Genomic DNA, 16631 nt, shown 5'->3' on the forward strand with positions numbered 1-16631 from the left:
ATCTGTGTATACATTTATGTGGAAGATTCACCGGGTGAGCAATGATGTGTAGTTAACGGGGGTGAATTATGTTAAGTCAGGTTTACCTGACAATCATAACACTCAAATCTGAATGTGCAAGGCAGGTAGGTGGTGGAATGGGTATAGTGTTATGTGGAAGTATTTATTTGTGATGTATTAACAAACTAGATGTGGTAAGTCTCTCCATTACCACATGTAATCCATTCCTGGCAATGAAAAATACATGAGCTCATACTGTACATATAAATGAAAAGCAGACATTGAGTAGACAGACCACTCCTGTGCCTTCTCTTAGGTACTATTCTATGACCAAGCCCCCCCACACACACAGTAGATCCTTTTATAAAGACAACAAAGCGAAATATTCGGTCAAAGATATATTGTTACATGCCTGCAAAGAGAGAAGGAGTGCTGTGAGCTGACAGACTAGACCTCAAACAGATATACACCCATATTTCTAATCACAGTATTGGATGTCCCATCTCTCTTTCTCTGCTTTCTCTTGCTCCATTCAAATACAATGCACACACACACAAATCAGGAGAGATCTGGGAGGAGTAGGAGTAGGAGTAGAGGAAATAGAAGAGTTTGGGATAGAATTAGGGTTGAGAGAGGAGTGGAGAGGAAGGATTGATGTGATTGGTCCAGAATGAGGGTGGCTGTACAGTCATATTCTTCTGAAAGCATGGCTCAATGAATGAACACTCTTCATTTCAGGTAGCCAGGCAACACAACATTGAGGTAAATGCTACTATGCCCAGGGATAAGCCAAGTACTCTCCACACACAGATGTTTCTCAAAGCTTTAACTGATTGTCAGACTACTGTTCTGATGTGGATTTGTACTCTGTTCTTTTCCAGTTCTCCTCCACAGCTGACTGAAACTGACAGTTGAACATTGGCTGGTTGACTGAGGTATTCTCCATCCATCTTCCACTAATCCATTGTTTTCCTTGCAGATCACGCTTACAGATACACAGACAGAGAAACTGCTAAGATAACTGTGTCTCAGATAGATGGCTGACAAGCAGATCAGGTAAGTGCGGATAAGAATATTGATGGAAACAGATGAATCTGAGAAGATTTTATCAAATGTTTTAGTTGATGTTCCAGTTTGAGTCTTGAACTAATTCCTCCACCATTTTCCAGCTCTCTCATTCTTGTTTTTAACTTTTGTTATTGATTGGTCATTGTCACCTTTTGATCCCTTCTCACCCTTCTCTCTTTCTCTCCCTCTCAGTTTACCTGCCAAATTGATCAACGGGGGAATTGCTGGACTGATTGGTGTGACATGTGTATTTCCTATTGACCTAGCCAAGACCCGTCTCCAGAACCAGCAAAATGGTTCCCGTCTCTACACCAGCATGTATGTACAATGTTGTTCAACACACACATTTAACCATTCTCATTTAGAAATTATAAAACAAACTTGCAGTTTGCTTGTAGTATCTGCTTACCTCTGGTTGATTCTCTGAGGTCTTTGCACAGTAATCCTTTGTGTTCACAACACAGGTCAGATTGCCTTATCAAGACCATCCAATCAGAGGGGTACTTTGGCATGTACAGAGGTAGGACAAAATTGTGTGTGTGCATGCGTGTGTGTGTGTGTGTGTGTGTGTGTGTGTGTGTGTGTGTGTGTGTGTGTGTGTGTGTGTGTGTGTGTGTGTGTGTGTGTGTGTGTGTGTGTGTGTGTGTGTGTGTGTGTGTGTGTGTGTGTGCGTGTGTGCGCGTGTATGCATGTGTGTGTGCACACAGGTTTGATCATGTTCTTTGTTTATGACTCTGTGTATCTCTATTTCTTTAACCATTAGGTGCTGCTGTGAACCTGACTCTGGTCACTCCAGAGAAGGCGATCAAACTAGCTGCCAATGACTTCTTTAGACAGCACCTGTCCAAGGATGGGTGAGTAGTGCTCAGAGGCGTCTTTCAAACACCTACCTGTCAAATACAATCCTACACCAGTCGTAACCGACTGGTAAACCAACCTCTTGCCCACTCTGATCTCTTTGAATAGATGTACTTGAAAGATGTATTATATACTATATCAGCTTTAACTAACTTCTTGTTTGGATTTGATATACACAACACAAATAGGATTGTAATAATATCTCACTATGTGCTGGGATCTAGTAGTAATACGTTAGAGGTATAAATATTTTGTAAACACACAGCATGGTTGATAGGACCAATCCCACAGGCCCCTGCAGCATTATCCACATGACATACCTGGGCTATCTTTAGCATCCCTCAACATTTCCATGGGGACCAACAACATGGCTGATAAATTATTGAGTGACCTGTGCTAGTGAACTGGTGAATTATTAACATGTCTCTAAGACTGTGTGAGTGCTTGTGTGTGTGTGTTTGTGCTTGTATATGCATGTTTCTTTATGTGTATCACTAATGGTATGTGTATTGTTTTATGTGTGTTTATGGTCATGGCCTATGTGTATAGAAACAGAGAGTTTTATGTTGTATGCCTTTTGTTTAATGTAGGGAAATCACTTAAGATAACACCAGAACATCCAGGGAAATGAGCAAAGTCATTGAACCAAAATAATTATGACATTTGTTCTCTCTCTAAGTCAGAAGCTTAGCCTGCTGAGGGAGATGCTGGCGGGTTGTGGTGCTGGTACATGTCAGGTAAGATCAGTTTGGGTATCAGCCTCAGACAGCTTTCTACTACCATCTTGTGGCTCAACAGTAATTATGCACAATAGTTTTGTGTCTGCCTGGGTATTTGAACTCTTCTGAAACACAGTCACACTGTCTCTCCATCCATCTCTGTCTCTCCATCTCTCTGTCTCTCCATCTCTCTGTCTCCATCTCTTTGTCTCTCTATCTCTCTGTCTCTCCATCTCTCTGTCTCCATCTCTTTGTCTCTCTATCTCTTTGTCTCTCCATCTCTCTGTCTCTCCATCTCTCTGTCTCTCCATCTCTCCATCTCTTTGTCTCTCCATCTCTTTGTCTCTCCATCTCTCTGTCTCTCCATCGCTCTGTCTCTCCATCGCTCTGTGTCTCCATCTCTTTGTCTCTCCATTTCTCTGTGTCTCCATCTCTCTGTCTCCATCTCTTTGTCTCTCTATCTCTTTGTCTCTCTATCTCTTTGTCTCTCTGTCTCTCCATCTCTCTCTCTCCATCTCTCTGTCTCTCTATCTCTTTGTCTCTCCATCTCTCTGTCTCTCCATCGCTCTGTCTCTCCATCTCTCTGTCTCCATCGCTTTGTCTCTCCATTTCTCTGTCTCTCCATCTCTCTGTGTCTCCATCTCTTTGTCTCTCCATCTCTCTGTGTCGCCATCTCTCTGTCTCTCCATCTCTCCATCTCTCTGTGTCGCCATCTCTCTGTCTCTCCATCTCTCTGTCTCCATCTCTCTGTGTCTCCATCTCTCTGTCTCTCCATCTCTCTGTGTCTCCATCTCTTTGTCTCTCCATCTCTCTGTGTCGCCATCTCTCTGTCTCTCCATCTCTCCGTCTCTCCATCTCTCTGTGTCTCCATCTCTCTGTGTCTCCATCTCTCTGTCTCTCCATCTCTCTGTCTCTCCATCTCTCTGTGTCTCCATCTCTCTGTGTCTCCATCTCTCTGTGTCGCCATCTCTCTGTGTCTCCATCTCTCTGTGTCTCCATCTCTCTGTCTCCATCTCTCTGTGTCGCCATCTCTCTGTCTCTCCATCTCTCTGTGTCTCCATCTCTCTGTGTCTCCATCTCTCTGTCTCCATCTCTCTGTGTCTCCATCTCTCTGTCTCTCCATCTCTCTGTGTCTCCATCTCTCTGTCTCTCCATCTCTCTGTGTCTCCATCTCTTTGTCTCTCCATCTCTCTGTGTCGCCATCTCTCTGTCTCTCCATCTCTCCGTCTCTCCATCTCTCTGTGTCGCCATCTCTCTGTCTCTCCATCTCTCTGTGTCTCCATCTCTCTGTGTCTCCATCTCTCTGTCTCTCCATCTATCTGTGTCTCCATCTCTTTGTCTCTCCATCTCTCTGTGTCGCCATCTCTCTGTCTCTCCATCTCTCCGTCTCTCCATCTCTCTGTGTCGCCATCTCTCTGTCTCTCCATCTCTCTGTGTCGCCATCTCTCTGTCTCTCCATCTCTCTGTCTCTCCATCTCTCTGTGTCTCCATCTCTCTGTCTCTCCATCTCTCTGTCTCTCCATCTCTCTGTCTCTCCATCTCTCTGTGTCTCCATCTCTCTGTCTCTCCATCTCTTTGTCTCTCCATCTCTTGGTGCAGGTCATCATCACCACTCCCATGGAGATGCTAAAGATTCAGTTACAGGATGCAGGGCGGATAGGTGAGAGATGGTTAGAAGAAGGAGAGAGGAGGTTGTATGTTCCCCTGTTCCCAGTCAATGTTTCATGACTAACCAATATCTTGTCAGCCAAACAAACACAAACAGATCACAGAGATCTGATCAGTTAGAACCCGTAACAACCAGCATTGTTATTGTTATTGTATCAATGTAAAATAGTTATTTTATTACTTGACTGATGATGTCACACTGATGATCCTGACGATGTTGTGTGTGTTATGACACATGTAGAGGCTCAGAGGAAGCTGATGTCCCAGGCTGCAGTTAGGGCCCCTGGGGGCCCAGTGGAGTTGAGGTCCCATACAGCAATGCAGCTCACCCGGGAGCTGCTGAGGAGCCAGGGCATTGCAGGGCTCTACAAGGGCCTGGGGGCCACACTCCTGAGGTACATCTGCAAGAAGACACAATGGAAACCTTGCAAGAACACACACAAATAAAGATGATTCACATTTGATGGCCCATTCTTCTGTTCTCTTAGGGACGTGCCATTCTCCATAATCTACTTCCCCCTGTTTGCCAATCTGAACAGTCTTGGTGGCCGTGGGGCTGATGGCCCCGCTCCCTTTTATGTGTCCTTTGCATCAGGCTGCATCGCTGGCAGTACAGCTGCTGTGGCAGTTAATCCTGTGGATGGTAAGGACAGTCGTGTGTGTGTATACAGGTATGAGTGTGTATACAGTTGTGTGGTTTTTCCGTGCATCGGCAAGACAGAACAGCTGCCTCTAGTAAGACAAGGGGTGGAGGTCTGTGTCTATTTGTCAATAACAGCTGGTGCACAAAATCAAATATTAAGGAAGTCTCAAGGTTTTGCCCACCTGAGGTAGAGTATCTCATGATAAGCTGTAGACCCCACTATTTTCCAAGAGAGTTTTCATCTATATTTTTCGTAGCTGTCTATTTATACCACCACAAACCGATGCTGGCACTAAGACTGCACTCAATGAGCCGTATAAAGCCATTAGCAAACAAGAAAATGCTCATCCAGAGGCGGTGCTCCTAGTGACCGGGGACTTTAATGCAGAGAAACTCAAATCAGTTTTTCCTGTTACATGTGCAAAAAGAGGGGAGAAAACTCTAGACTACCTTTACTCCAAACACAAAGACGCATACAGAGCTCTCCCTCATCCTCCATTTGGCAAATCTGACTATAATTCTATCCCCCTGATTCCTGCTTACAAGCAAAAACTAAAGCAGGAAGTACCAGTGACTCTCTCAATACAGAGGTGGTCAGATGACACAGATGCTAAGCTACAGGACTATTTTGCTAGCAAAGACTGGAATATGTTCCGGGACTCATACAGTTTCATTGAGGAATATTACGTACCCCAACCAGAAGCCATGGATTGCAGGCAACATCCGCACTGAGCTAAAGGGTAGGGCAAGGAGCGAGACTCTAACCCGGACGCAAATAAGAAATCCTGCTATGCCCTCAGATGAACCATCAAACAGGCCATGTGTTAATACAGTACTAAGATTGAGTCCTATTACACCGGCTCCAACGCTCGTTGGATGTGGCAAGGCTTGCATACTATTACGGACTTCAAAGGGAAGTCCAGCCGTGAGCTGACCAGTGACACAAGCCTACCAGAAGAACAAAATGACTTCTATGCGTGCTTCAAGGCAAGCAACACTGAAGCATAGATGAGAGTACCAGCAGTCGATGTGACTAAGACCTTTAAAAAAAAAATGTTTACCCCCTTTTTGTCCCCCATTTCGATCTTGTCTCATCGGTGCAACTCCCCTACTGGCTCGGGAGGTGAAGGTCGAGTCATGCATCCTTTGAAACATGACCCACCAAACCGTGCTTCTTAACACCCACCCACTTAACCCGGAAGCCATCCGCACCAATGTGTTGGAGGAAACCTCGCCAATTGTGCGCCGCCCTTTGGGAAGAACATGGCCAGTTCTGATACAGCCCGGGATTGAACATGGGTCCATAATGATGACTCTAGCACTGCGATGCAGTGCCTTAGACCACTGTGCCACTCGGGAGGCCCATGAGTAGGATCTTTAAACAGGTAAACATTCACAAGGCCGCAGGGCCAGATGGTTACCAGGACGTGTACTCCGGGCATGCACTGACCAACTGGCAAGTGCCTTCACTGATATTTTCAAACTGTCCCTGGCCGAGTCTGTAATACCAACATGTTTCAAGCAGACCACCATAGTGCCTGTGCCAAAGAACACCAAGGTAACCTGCCTAAACGATTACCGACCCGTAGCATGTCTGTAGCCATGAAGTGCTTTGAAAGGCTGGTCATGGCTCACATCAACACCATCAGCTCAGAAACCCCAGATCCACTACAATTTGCATACCGCCCCAACATATCCACAGATGATGCCATTTCTACTGCACTCAACACTGCCCTTTCCATCCTGTACAAAATGAACAATTACGTGAGAATGCTGTTCATTGACTACAGCTCAGCGTTCAACACCATAGTGCCCTCAAAGCTCATTACTAAGCTAAGGCCCTTGGGACTAAACACCTCCCTCTGCAACTGGATCCTGGACTTCCTCACTAGCCGCCCCCAGGTGTTAAGGGTAGGCAACAACACATCTGCTACGCTGATCCTCAACACTGGGCATATACTTAGTCCCCTCCTGTACTCCCTGCTCACCCATGACTGTGTGGCCATGCACGACTCCAACACAATCATTAAGTTTTCAGACGACACGGCGGTGGTAGGCCTGATCACCGACAACGATGAGACAGCCTATAGGGAGGAGGTCAGAGACCTGAAAGTGTGGTGCCAGGGCAACAAGGAAAAGGAGGGTCGAGCAGGAAAAGGAGGGTCGAGCATTTCCCCATTCTCATCGACGGGGCTGTACTGGAGCAGACTGAGAGCTTCAAGTTCCATGGTGTCCACATCACCAACACACTATCATGGTCCAAACACACCAAGACAGCCGTGAAGAGGGCAGGACAATGCCTATTCCCCCAAAGATTTGGCATGGGTCCTCAGATCCTCAAAAAGTTCTACAGCTGCACCATCGAGAGCATCTTGACTGGTTACATCACCGCCTGGTATTGCAACGACTCGGCCTCCGATTGCAAAGTGCTACAGAGGCTAGTGCGTACGGCCCAGTACATCACTGGGGCCAAGCTTCCTGTCATTCAGGACCTATGTACCAGTCAGTGTCAGAGAAAGGCCCTAAGTCTTATTTTTCTTAAAACTGCATTGTTGGTTAAGGGCTAGTAAGTAAGCATTTCATGGTAAGGTCTACCTGTTGTATTCAGCGCATGTGACAAATAAAATGTGATTTGATTATGCCTGCCATGTGCCCTGTAAGCCTATTGATACAGTATGTGTGTCATAGTGATTAAGACCAGAATTCAGACCATGACACGGGGAAGTCAGGAGGACACCTACGGCGGAGTGACAGACTGCATCAGGTAACCTCTCCTTCTCACTCTAACTCTTCCACTGCTTCCCTCCTGGTTTTGACAGGCCTTTTCTGATCGATTATATCCATATTATCTGATGGTAGAACATTACAACATCTACTGGTACTATGAAATAAACGGAGAAGGCCTTTTAGGCTGGAATATACAGTACCAGTCAAAAGTTTGGATTCACCTACTCATTCAAGGTTTTTTCTTTATTTTTTTACTATTTTCTACATTATAGAATAATGGTGAAGACATCAACACTATGAAATAACACTGTTTCACCTGTCTTTGTGATTGTCTCCACCCCCTCCAGGTGTCACCCATCTTCCCCATTATCCCCTGTGAATTTATACCTGTGTTCTCTGTGTATTTGTTGCCAGTTCATTTTGTTTCGTCAAGCCTACCAGCGTTTTTCTTTCGGAGCCTGTCTCTCGATTGTTCCTGTTCCCTAATTTTCCCGGTGTTTCCTAGTTTTCCCGCTGCTCTGACCCTGAGCCTGCCTGCCGTTCTGTACCTTTGCCCCACCTATCTGGATTACTGACCTCTGCCTGCCCTTGACCTGCCTTTTGCCTGCCCCTGTTTGAATTAATAAACTGTTGTTGCTTCGACATTGTCTGCATCTGGGTCTTACCTGAAACGTGATACCTATGGAATCATGTAATAAACAAAAAAGTGTTAAACAAATTAAAATATGTTTTATATATTTGATTCTTCAAAGTAGCCACCCTTTGCTTGACCTCAACCCAATTGAGATGGTTTGGAATGAGTTGGACTGCAGAGTGAAGGAAAAGTAACCAACAGGTGCACAGTGTATGTGGGAACTCCTTCAAAAAAGCATTCCAGGTGAAGCTGGTTGAGAGAATGCCAAGCGTGTGCAAAGCTGTCATAAAGGCAAAGGGTGGCTACTTTTTTCAAATATAAAATATATTTTCATTTGTTTAACACTTTTCTGGATACTACATGATTACATGTGATATTTCATAGTTTTGATGTCTTCACTATTATTTTACAATTAAGAGTAAGAATAAAGAAAACCCTTGAATGAGTAGGTGTATCCAAACTTTTGACTGGTACTGTAGATACACCCCTATATCACGACCCTTTTGTTTAACAGGAAGATTCTGCGCCAAGAGGGTCCCTCTGCTTTCCTGAAGGGGGCGTACTGCCGTGCTCTGGTCATTGCTCCCCTCTTTGGCATCGCACAGGTGGTCTACTTCCTGGGAGTGGGAGAGTTCCTTCTCAGCTTCCTGCCTCAACAGAACAACTAGTATTGCACTCTCACACACAGCCCACATTGGAGCCAGGTAATCTGTCACTTTCCTTTCAGACACAGCCCACATTAGCCTAAGGAGCCCTAAGGAGTTAGTCAGAGAGAGACAGAACGGTGTGTGTGTTCTAGACCAAAGTTTGTTCTCTGCACCTGTTGAGGGTGTTCTGATAGGTCATCATTTATTATATCCCCTACCTGAGATGAATTACAGTAAATATTTACATTTAGGTCTTTTTTATAACTATATGATAATAATTCAATATCATTTCAAGTGTACTTTTAGTTGTGCTTTATCAAGGTTTTGTCATGGAATTCTCTTTATTGTTTTTACTAAGATGATGAAATCATGATATATAAATCTGTCAAACATGACTGTACTGTAATATCTTCTGTCTGTATTGATGCTATTTTTTGTTGTGGTTTTGTGGCTGTTTTGCACAGCTTCTGTACCTCTTTCCAAATGGTGTTTCCCTCTTCATCCATAAAGAAGCTTTAGAATTGCATTCTTCTTCCAAGAATGCATTGAGTATTTCATCACAGTGATACTAAGATCTGATCTGAGGTGTATTCACTATTCAGGATTACCAAAGATAACATAAGATGTTGGCAGATGTTGGAAACGATGTACTGAAGCTGTGGGCCTTGAAAGAGTCAACATTGCCTGCAGAAAACGTCACTGGTTGGTGACATTGGTGACTACACACCAAACACAATTAGTTCCCCAGCCACCATGTTGGCACCATTTTGTAACTAGATGTCAGTTCAGGGACCTGCCTGAATTTGTCCGATAGAGGACAAATGCACGTCCAAGCACCTCTTCCCTCCCCTGTAGATATGGTGGGTGTTGGGTTATCAGTTTGGAGTTGTGAATATGGATGTGCACTGAAGGTGTAAAACAGACTGACAGCTATTGTATTATTCATTTGAGGTAAAATAAGAACAGAAAAAAATGTATTCCTCTCGTATATATTGCTGTCTGAAAAAAATGAATGGGATTGTGCTACCTGTGTTGCCTTATGATTCTTTCTCTCTATTTGTGTGACAGCCTTTGGTGTGTGGTTGGTCCTCATTCTACCGTAACAAGTCTCAAGGAAATCTGAACATTTCCCCTACTGTGGTAACCAAGGAAACAATGGAGGGATTGTTTGATGCATTTGCTTCACCAAATTAATCTATCTCAGTATCTCGCTGTCTCTGTCGGCCTGTCTCATTCCTACGGAACCATGTGTCCATCTAATAGCCAGATTCTCTAGTTCACATGGGCATGGCTATCCTTGTGTCCTGTTGCTTTCTTGGCATTGTCTCCTTTGGAGGAGATCCATTTCCCACCTGCAGTGTTTGTCTTTCTCTACTCCCATGGATACCACTCAGATCCCATTTCAAAACAAGCAAGCAGAGACACTGTGTACAGAGGACACATTATTTACACCTTCCGTTGTTATGTGGTTATTACGGTGTTAGCATCTGTCCAGTAGATGGAGCAGCTGCAAGCCGGCATGCATTTAATGTATACTACATTTCATAGAATTTAATACAATTACAAGAAGGATATGTTATGTTTGTACTATGATTATTATTGATATGATTAATTATTATTATCTAATATGTTATTATTATGTACTTTGTATGCTGCACAGGAAAATATGGCTAATACAGGGTGGAGTCAAGGAACAGGGTAAACCGATAAGAAATCGGAAGAAGGGAAGGGAGGGGAAGAGGGAGAGATGAGAGATGGGGAGATCGAGGCACTCAACCAAATCAGGGCATTGATTACAAAAGAAGTGAGTGCCTGGAGGGTGAGAATCTACTGCCAAGGCCTGTCAAACACACACAGACCAGAGGGGATGTAGATGCCCCGCCATCATTTAGATCAATTTCATCATATCAATCTAGATCCAATTTATCGTAGGCCTACTGTTACAGGCAGTGCCATACATTTCACTTTCATAAGACTTAAATTGCCTTCCTAGTGATCAATTAGCTTATTTACTCTGACATTTCATGTGTTGAGAAATTACATTCTCAAGGGGCATTGCAATAGCTATATTATTCACTCTGTTCCAGGGGAATAGGAGAGTATGGTGTGTAAATGGCTCGTGAAATGACCTCTACCTTCTTTGATGGTGTATACCGAGCAGGAATTGTGTCTCAGGGCTATGAAAGTGGAAGAAATTTTACCAGCAAGTGTGGCTGAAATGTGTAGGAATATCTACTGTAAGCGATCTAAATCTGTTATGGTTCTGTAGTCATTATTTGCAATCTACAGTACAGTAAATGACACTGGTCACCAACAATTAATTTACTGTAAAATGTACATAACATTTTAGAAAACTGCACTTTATAGGTCTACATCAGCTTATTGCCCCATGCAGATTGGTACTGGGGCAAGCTGGCGGCTGCAAAATGACATAATGTCAATGAAAACCCTTGATGATCAAAGCATTGTTGAAGTTGCGTTGATGAAAGAGTTGCCTTGAGTTCAGAGGCGACAGTGTGACAGGTTAATTAATATTCATGCCAGAGATGATGATGATGGGAGAGAGAGGGGGGGGGGAGCAAGTGCTACGAGAGATGCAGTCAGGGGTATTGGAGTATTTGTTTGAGATCCAGTGTGTAGCTCTGAGTGGGCTGTAACCTACACTCCAAAAAATGCTGGGTTAAAAGCAACCCAATTTGGGTTATTTGGTAACCCTGCGCTGGGTAAATATTGGACAGACCACATGCTGGGTTATTTTGACCCAGCCAGTTGGGTTGCGTTAATAACCCAACATGTTGGGTTGTTTGGATTAGCAAATATGGGTTAATTCAACCATCAATAGTATTTTTATTCACTTTTATGCTGGGTCTTTTTTAATGTAATTCTAGGTTATGTTAAGGAGCCTTGGCCTATTATGGGTGTGGCTTTAATATAGTTATTTTTGGCCATCCATGAGAGTAAATATCACTCCTGTTCATCATTTTAAGTTTGTATATTGCAAAATAAAATGTTTCTTGAATATTGTTGCAAATTACACATTTTAATCTAAAATGAATAACATTATAATGGCAGCAGGTAGCCTAGAGGTTAAGAGCGATGGGCCAATAACCGAAAGGAGTTGGCGAGGTGGAAAAATGTGGTGTTCTGCCCTTGAGCAAGGCTGTTAATCCCCAACAACAATTGCTCCCTGGGCCCTGATGACATGGATGTAGATTAAGGCAGCCCCCTGCACCTCTCTGATTCACATTTCAGTTGAATGTATTCAGTTGTGCAACTGACTAGGTATCCCCTTTCCCTAAAGTGGTAACTATCCCAACATTGGGATATACATAGGCTCTTGAGGTACTCATACATATGTGTAAGCCTCATTAAAGCAACACACGTGCCGGTGTTCAACCTTAACATTTGCTCACAATACAACAGAGCAAATGAACCAGAATGACATATACTGGGTGGCTTAAAAACAAAATCTGAAAGCCAGTGTGTTCAGTGTCTCAAGAACTGCAACATTGCTGGCTTTTTCATGCTCAACAGTTTCTCGTGTGTCTCAAGAATGGTCCATCACCCAAAGGGCATCTGTCCCGACTTCCGCCGAAGTCGGCCCCTCTCCTTGTTCGGGTGGCATTCGGCGGTCGACGTCACCGGCTTTCTAGCCATCGCCGCTACATTTATCCATTTGTTTTGTCTTGTTCCCTGCACATCTGGTTTTCATTCCCCAATCACACTACATGTATTTATTCCTCTGTTCCCCCCCATGTCTTTGTGTGAGATTGTTTCGTGTTACGTGTCTATGTTGACACGCTTTACTGGTATGCGCTTATTCCGTGTTTTATTTCACGAGGTATGTCATTGTGTTTATACAATATTATTGTGACTGTTTGCGCATTTGCACTTTTGAATTGGCTGGAGGTTTCGACGCATTGGCTGTTGGTTTCTCCTGCCTTAATAAAGTGTGCGCCTGTTCACAACTCTCTGCTCTCCTGCACCTGACTCCGCTCCCAGTATGCACGCCATTGACAGCATCCAGTCAACTTGACACAACTGTGGAAAGCGTTGGAGTCAACATGGGCCAGCATCACAGTGGAACGATTTTGACACCTTGCAAAGTCAATGCCCCACGAATTGAGGCTGTTCTGAGGGCAGAAGTGTGCAACTCAATAATGTTAATGTTTTGTACACTCAGTGTCAGTGAGAGAGATGCCAGACAGACAACTGAGTTCTGGGACAGAGAAAGCATTATCTTGCAGCCAAAAGGCTCACAATGAGACAGGAAGAGGCACATGGCCAGCATCGCTCCAAGGGCCAGCATATCAACTCCAATCTCATGGAGGTGTCATTGGCCTCAGTTATTATTGAGCACTCAAGGTTAAGGAATGGAAGATGGGTGAGACAAAAGTAGATGCTTCTGCATAAACCATCTTGTATGCATACCACCCAGTCTCTTTCACACATTTTGTTTAAAACATTTAAAATGTAAAATTAGAGTAAAAATGTTTCTCAATTTTATATGGGCTAGCCTACTTATCAATATCAATTAAATGCGTAATTGATAGTCCACGTCATTAAATATTTGGCATGTGGTCAAATGAAGATGCGGAAATAAGATTAGGCTACACCAAGCTTTAATAGGCCTTCATAAAATAACAATTATTCGATGTTCTACAACACTAGGGCCCGCTGGTGAGCCATGTCAGTCATGTTGCTACGGGTGGACGTGAGCGGTGAGTAAATCAACTTTTCGTATTGGCTATAACAGTCCTATGGCGAATACAGATTGAGTGTTAAAATTAACAGGCTCAAATAATCGGGGATGAACCAACGTTAATCACACAAAAATGTGAAGGTGGTAGGCTACAGCATGTGCGCGCGAGAAAAGGTCAACGTTTCTCAATCACGACCCCCAATTAATTTTCCACATGCAGTTGGGAGTCACTGACAACCTGTCGCCCATAGACTACCAACCAGACCAGGCTGAGACTACACATCTACAGACACCTATTCGCACATTTCCAGTTTGGTTAATTATGGAGGCCACAAAGGCACACACATTTCCAGGTCTCTTTTTGTGGTGAATCAATCCCTCTCTCGACCCCTCTATATTAGCCATCTGAGACGGTTTCTGTAATTCTCAAAGGTCATGCTTATGAAATGAAGGGATAATAGTGATTGAGGTGAGGATAAGGATGGTGATTGTAGACTAACATCTAACTTGGTCGAACGAGGAACGTACAATTTGGTGACGATGAAATACCTTTAAAAAATTGGCAACATTAAAGTGTACGGTTCCATCAACTGGCGGGAACCATAGCCCGAACACGGATTTTGACTCCAGCTCGAGTACTTTGCACGGACTGCTGTCACGTCACCCCGCCCGTCTCCTCCCTGCAATCTTATTGCGACCATCCCTTTTGAGCGCATCTGAACTGGAGAGAGAGCGAGAGAAAAAAAGGAGAGAGCGAGAGAGATCCTAAATAGATTCAGTCACCAACATTACCTACCTGCTCGAGTGAAATACGGGGAGGACGCTCAAATACGCGCGCGTACACGCGCACTCGCTGAGTAGCAAGACAATATAAGGCAGAAATAAAAAGCACAATTGGAATTGGAGTTTTCAACACGAAGGCTATTCCTTAAAAATTCAAATAGAAGAATACAGCTTGACTGAAAAAAGCAACAGCCATGCATCTAAACAGAGAAGAAGGGAACAGCAAAGGTGAGATAATGACCTCAATTTATATATTCCATGCCAGACTGTCTGTCTCCCTTTTAGGCTAGTTTGAGGCTCTTGTGTTGGTTCAAAAACGCCCTTGAGTATGATTTGTTGGTCTCAAGTAATGATGCTGGGAGTCATCGCCATAACACAAGCAGCATGTTATTGCTGATTTGACTAGTGTCATCTCTATCAGCATGCATAGCCCATGATGTTGTTTACTCGTAACATTCCTTGTCATGTGCCTGGATGACATTCAACGGCTACATCATCGTTCATAGACCGCACCAAAGGCAATTGTGTAGATGGAATGCATAAATGCAATAATGCAATAAAGGCTGGCAGCATGGAGACTCGGGTGTAAGATAAAGATGCTTGTGCACTTGTTGTTCTCGCAGTATTGTTAACGTTAGCCTACATGCCGGAGTGTCACCGGTTTTCACGTCAGGTAAACTGAGCGGCAAAGCACACAAGGTCACCTCAACTCCTATCATGTCAACGGGTGTTTGTGCCCCTGTCTGAGAGAAAGAGGGAGAGAAGAGCATAGTGTGGGTGTGTGTGTGTGTGTGGGGGAGGGGGGCACCTATTTAAGAAATGTATCCCACGTGCATCGGGGGTGACATGGGGAAGTAGTGGCCCTCTTCCCGCCCCTAAGTGTCACCCCTGGTGGCCAGCAGTAGGCTGCACACCTTGACAGCAAACACCTGCTGCACAGGGAGAGAAATGTGTGAACTGAATGATCCTCTGTGAAGACTGTCAGTGAAACGAGAAATGGCTGAAAACAGCTTTATTCATTCATGGACTCATTATGGCAGTGAAAAATGCACTTCCAATAAATCACCCAGTTCCAATAAATATTACTGGCTGTATTCTGAATATATAAGAAGGCCTAGTTCTATAAACACTGTGTCCCTTTGAACATCCCTTTTGTGACAGATCACTTGCAAAATAGGCCTATATATTGAGGGTCATTTGTTGAGAGGATGGTGTCTGGAACAAGTGGGTTTCTGAACACTATACTCTATAAAATGACCTAAATTTGTTCATTTTCCATCATCCACTCTAGAATTACTGGCTTATTTACTTTTTCACCAAGTCTTCCAAAAAGTTCCTACACTACATGGTCAAAAATATGTGGACACCTGTTTGTCAAACATGTCATTCCAAAGTCGTGGGAATAAATCTGGATTTGGTCCCCCCTTTTTCTGCCCTAACAGCCTTCACTCTTCTGGGAAGGCTTTTCACTAGATGTTGGAACATTGCTGTAGGAACTTGCTTCCTTTCAGACACACGAGCATTAGTGTGGTCGGCACTGATGTTGGGCGATTAGGCCTGGCTCGCAGTCTGCGTTCCAATTCATCCCGAAGGTGTTCGATGGGGATGATTTCAGGGTACTGGGCAGGCCAGTCAAGTTCTTCCATACCGATCTCGACAAACCATTTCTGTATGGACCTCGCTTTGTGACGGGGGCATTTTCATTCTGAAACAGGAAAGGTCCTTCCCCAAACTGTTGCCACAAAGTTGGAAGCACAAAATCATCTAGAATGTCATTGTATGTTGTACCGTTAAGATTTCCCTTCACTGGAACTAAGGTGCCTAGCCCGATCCATGAAAAACAGTCCCAGACCATTATTCCTCCTCCACCAAACTTTACAGCTGGCACTATGCATTGGGGCAGAATTGGGGAGAATGCGTTTCCACTGCTCCAGAGTCCAATGGTGGAGAGCTTTACACCCCTCCAACTGACGCTTGACATTGCGCATGGTGATCTTAGACTTGTGTGCAGCTGCTCGGCCATGGAAACCCATTTCATGAAGCTCCCGATAAACAGCCTTGTGCTGACATTGCTTCCAGAGGCAGTTTGGAACTCAGTAGTGAGTGTTGTAACTGAGGACAGACAATTGTTATGCGCTACGCGCTTCAGCACTCGGCGGTCCTGTTCTGTGAGCTTGTGTGG

At 44.2% G+C, this 16631-nt stretch overlaps 2 protein-coding genes across 3 annotated transcripts in view; both read left to right on the forward strand.

Moving 5' to 3' along the window:
- The first annotated feature begins 629 nt into the window (after window positions 1-629).
- LOC118394189 (mitochondrial glutamate carrier 1-like) lies at window positions 630-12065 on the forward strand. Of its 2 annotated transcripts, XM_052462539.1 has the most exons (11): window positions 630-762; window positions 980-1056; window positions 1261-1386; window positions 1533-1588; window positions 1832-1922; window positions 2606-2663; window positions 4245-4305; window positions 4555-4708; window positions 4802-4956; window positions 7645-7720; window positions 8832-12065. In XM_052462539.1, exons 2-11 carry the CDS (start codon window positions 1037-1039, stop codon window positions 8983-8985), a joined length of 951 nt encoding a protein of 316 aa, XP_052318499.1. In that variant the 5' UTR covers window positions 630-762; window positions 980-1036; the 3' UTR covers window positions 8986-12065. The 2 variants fall into 2 exon arrangements, with proteins under 2 accessions (XP_052318499.1, XP_052318498.1); XM_052462538.1 differs by lacking the exon at window positions 630-762 and having other exon boundaries at window positions 793-1056.
- Window positions 12066-14242: 2177 nt separating this feature from the next.
- LOC118394190 (synaptotagmin-7-like) overlaps window positions 14243-16631 on the forward strand; it is a 123646-nt gene continuing 121257 nt past the window's right edge. Inside the window, exon 1 of the mRNA XM_052462542.1 lies at window positions 14243-14677. Coding sequence (XP_052318502.1) covers window positions 14644-14677 — 34 coding nt within the window. The 5' untranslated portion in view covers window positions 14243-14643. The remainder of the gene's footprint in view (window positions 14678-16631) is intronic.

Source organism: Oncorhynchus keta, chromosome 14 (assembly GCF_023373465.1).
Source record: "Oncorhynchus keta strain PuntledgeMale-10-30-2019 chromosome 14, Oket_V2, whole genome shotgun sequence".
Classification (NCBI taxonomy): domain Eukaryota; kingdom Metazoa; phylum Chordata; class Actinopteri; order Salmoniformes; family Salmonidae; genus Oncorhynchus; species Oncorhynchus keta.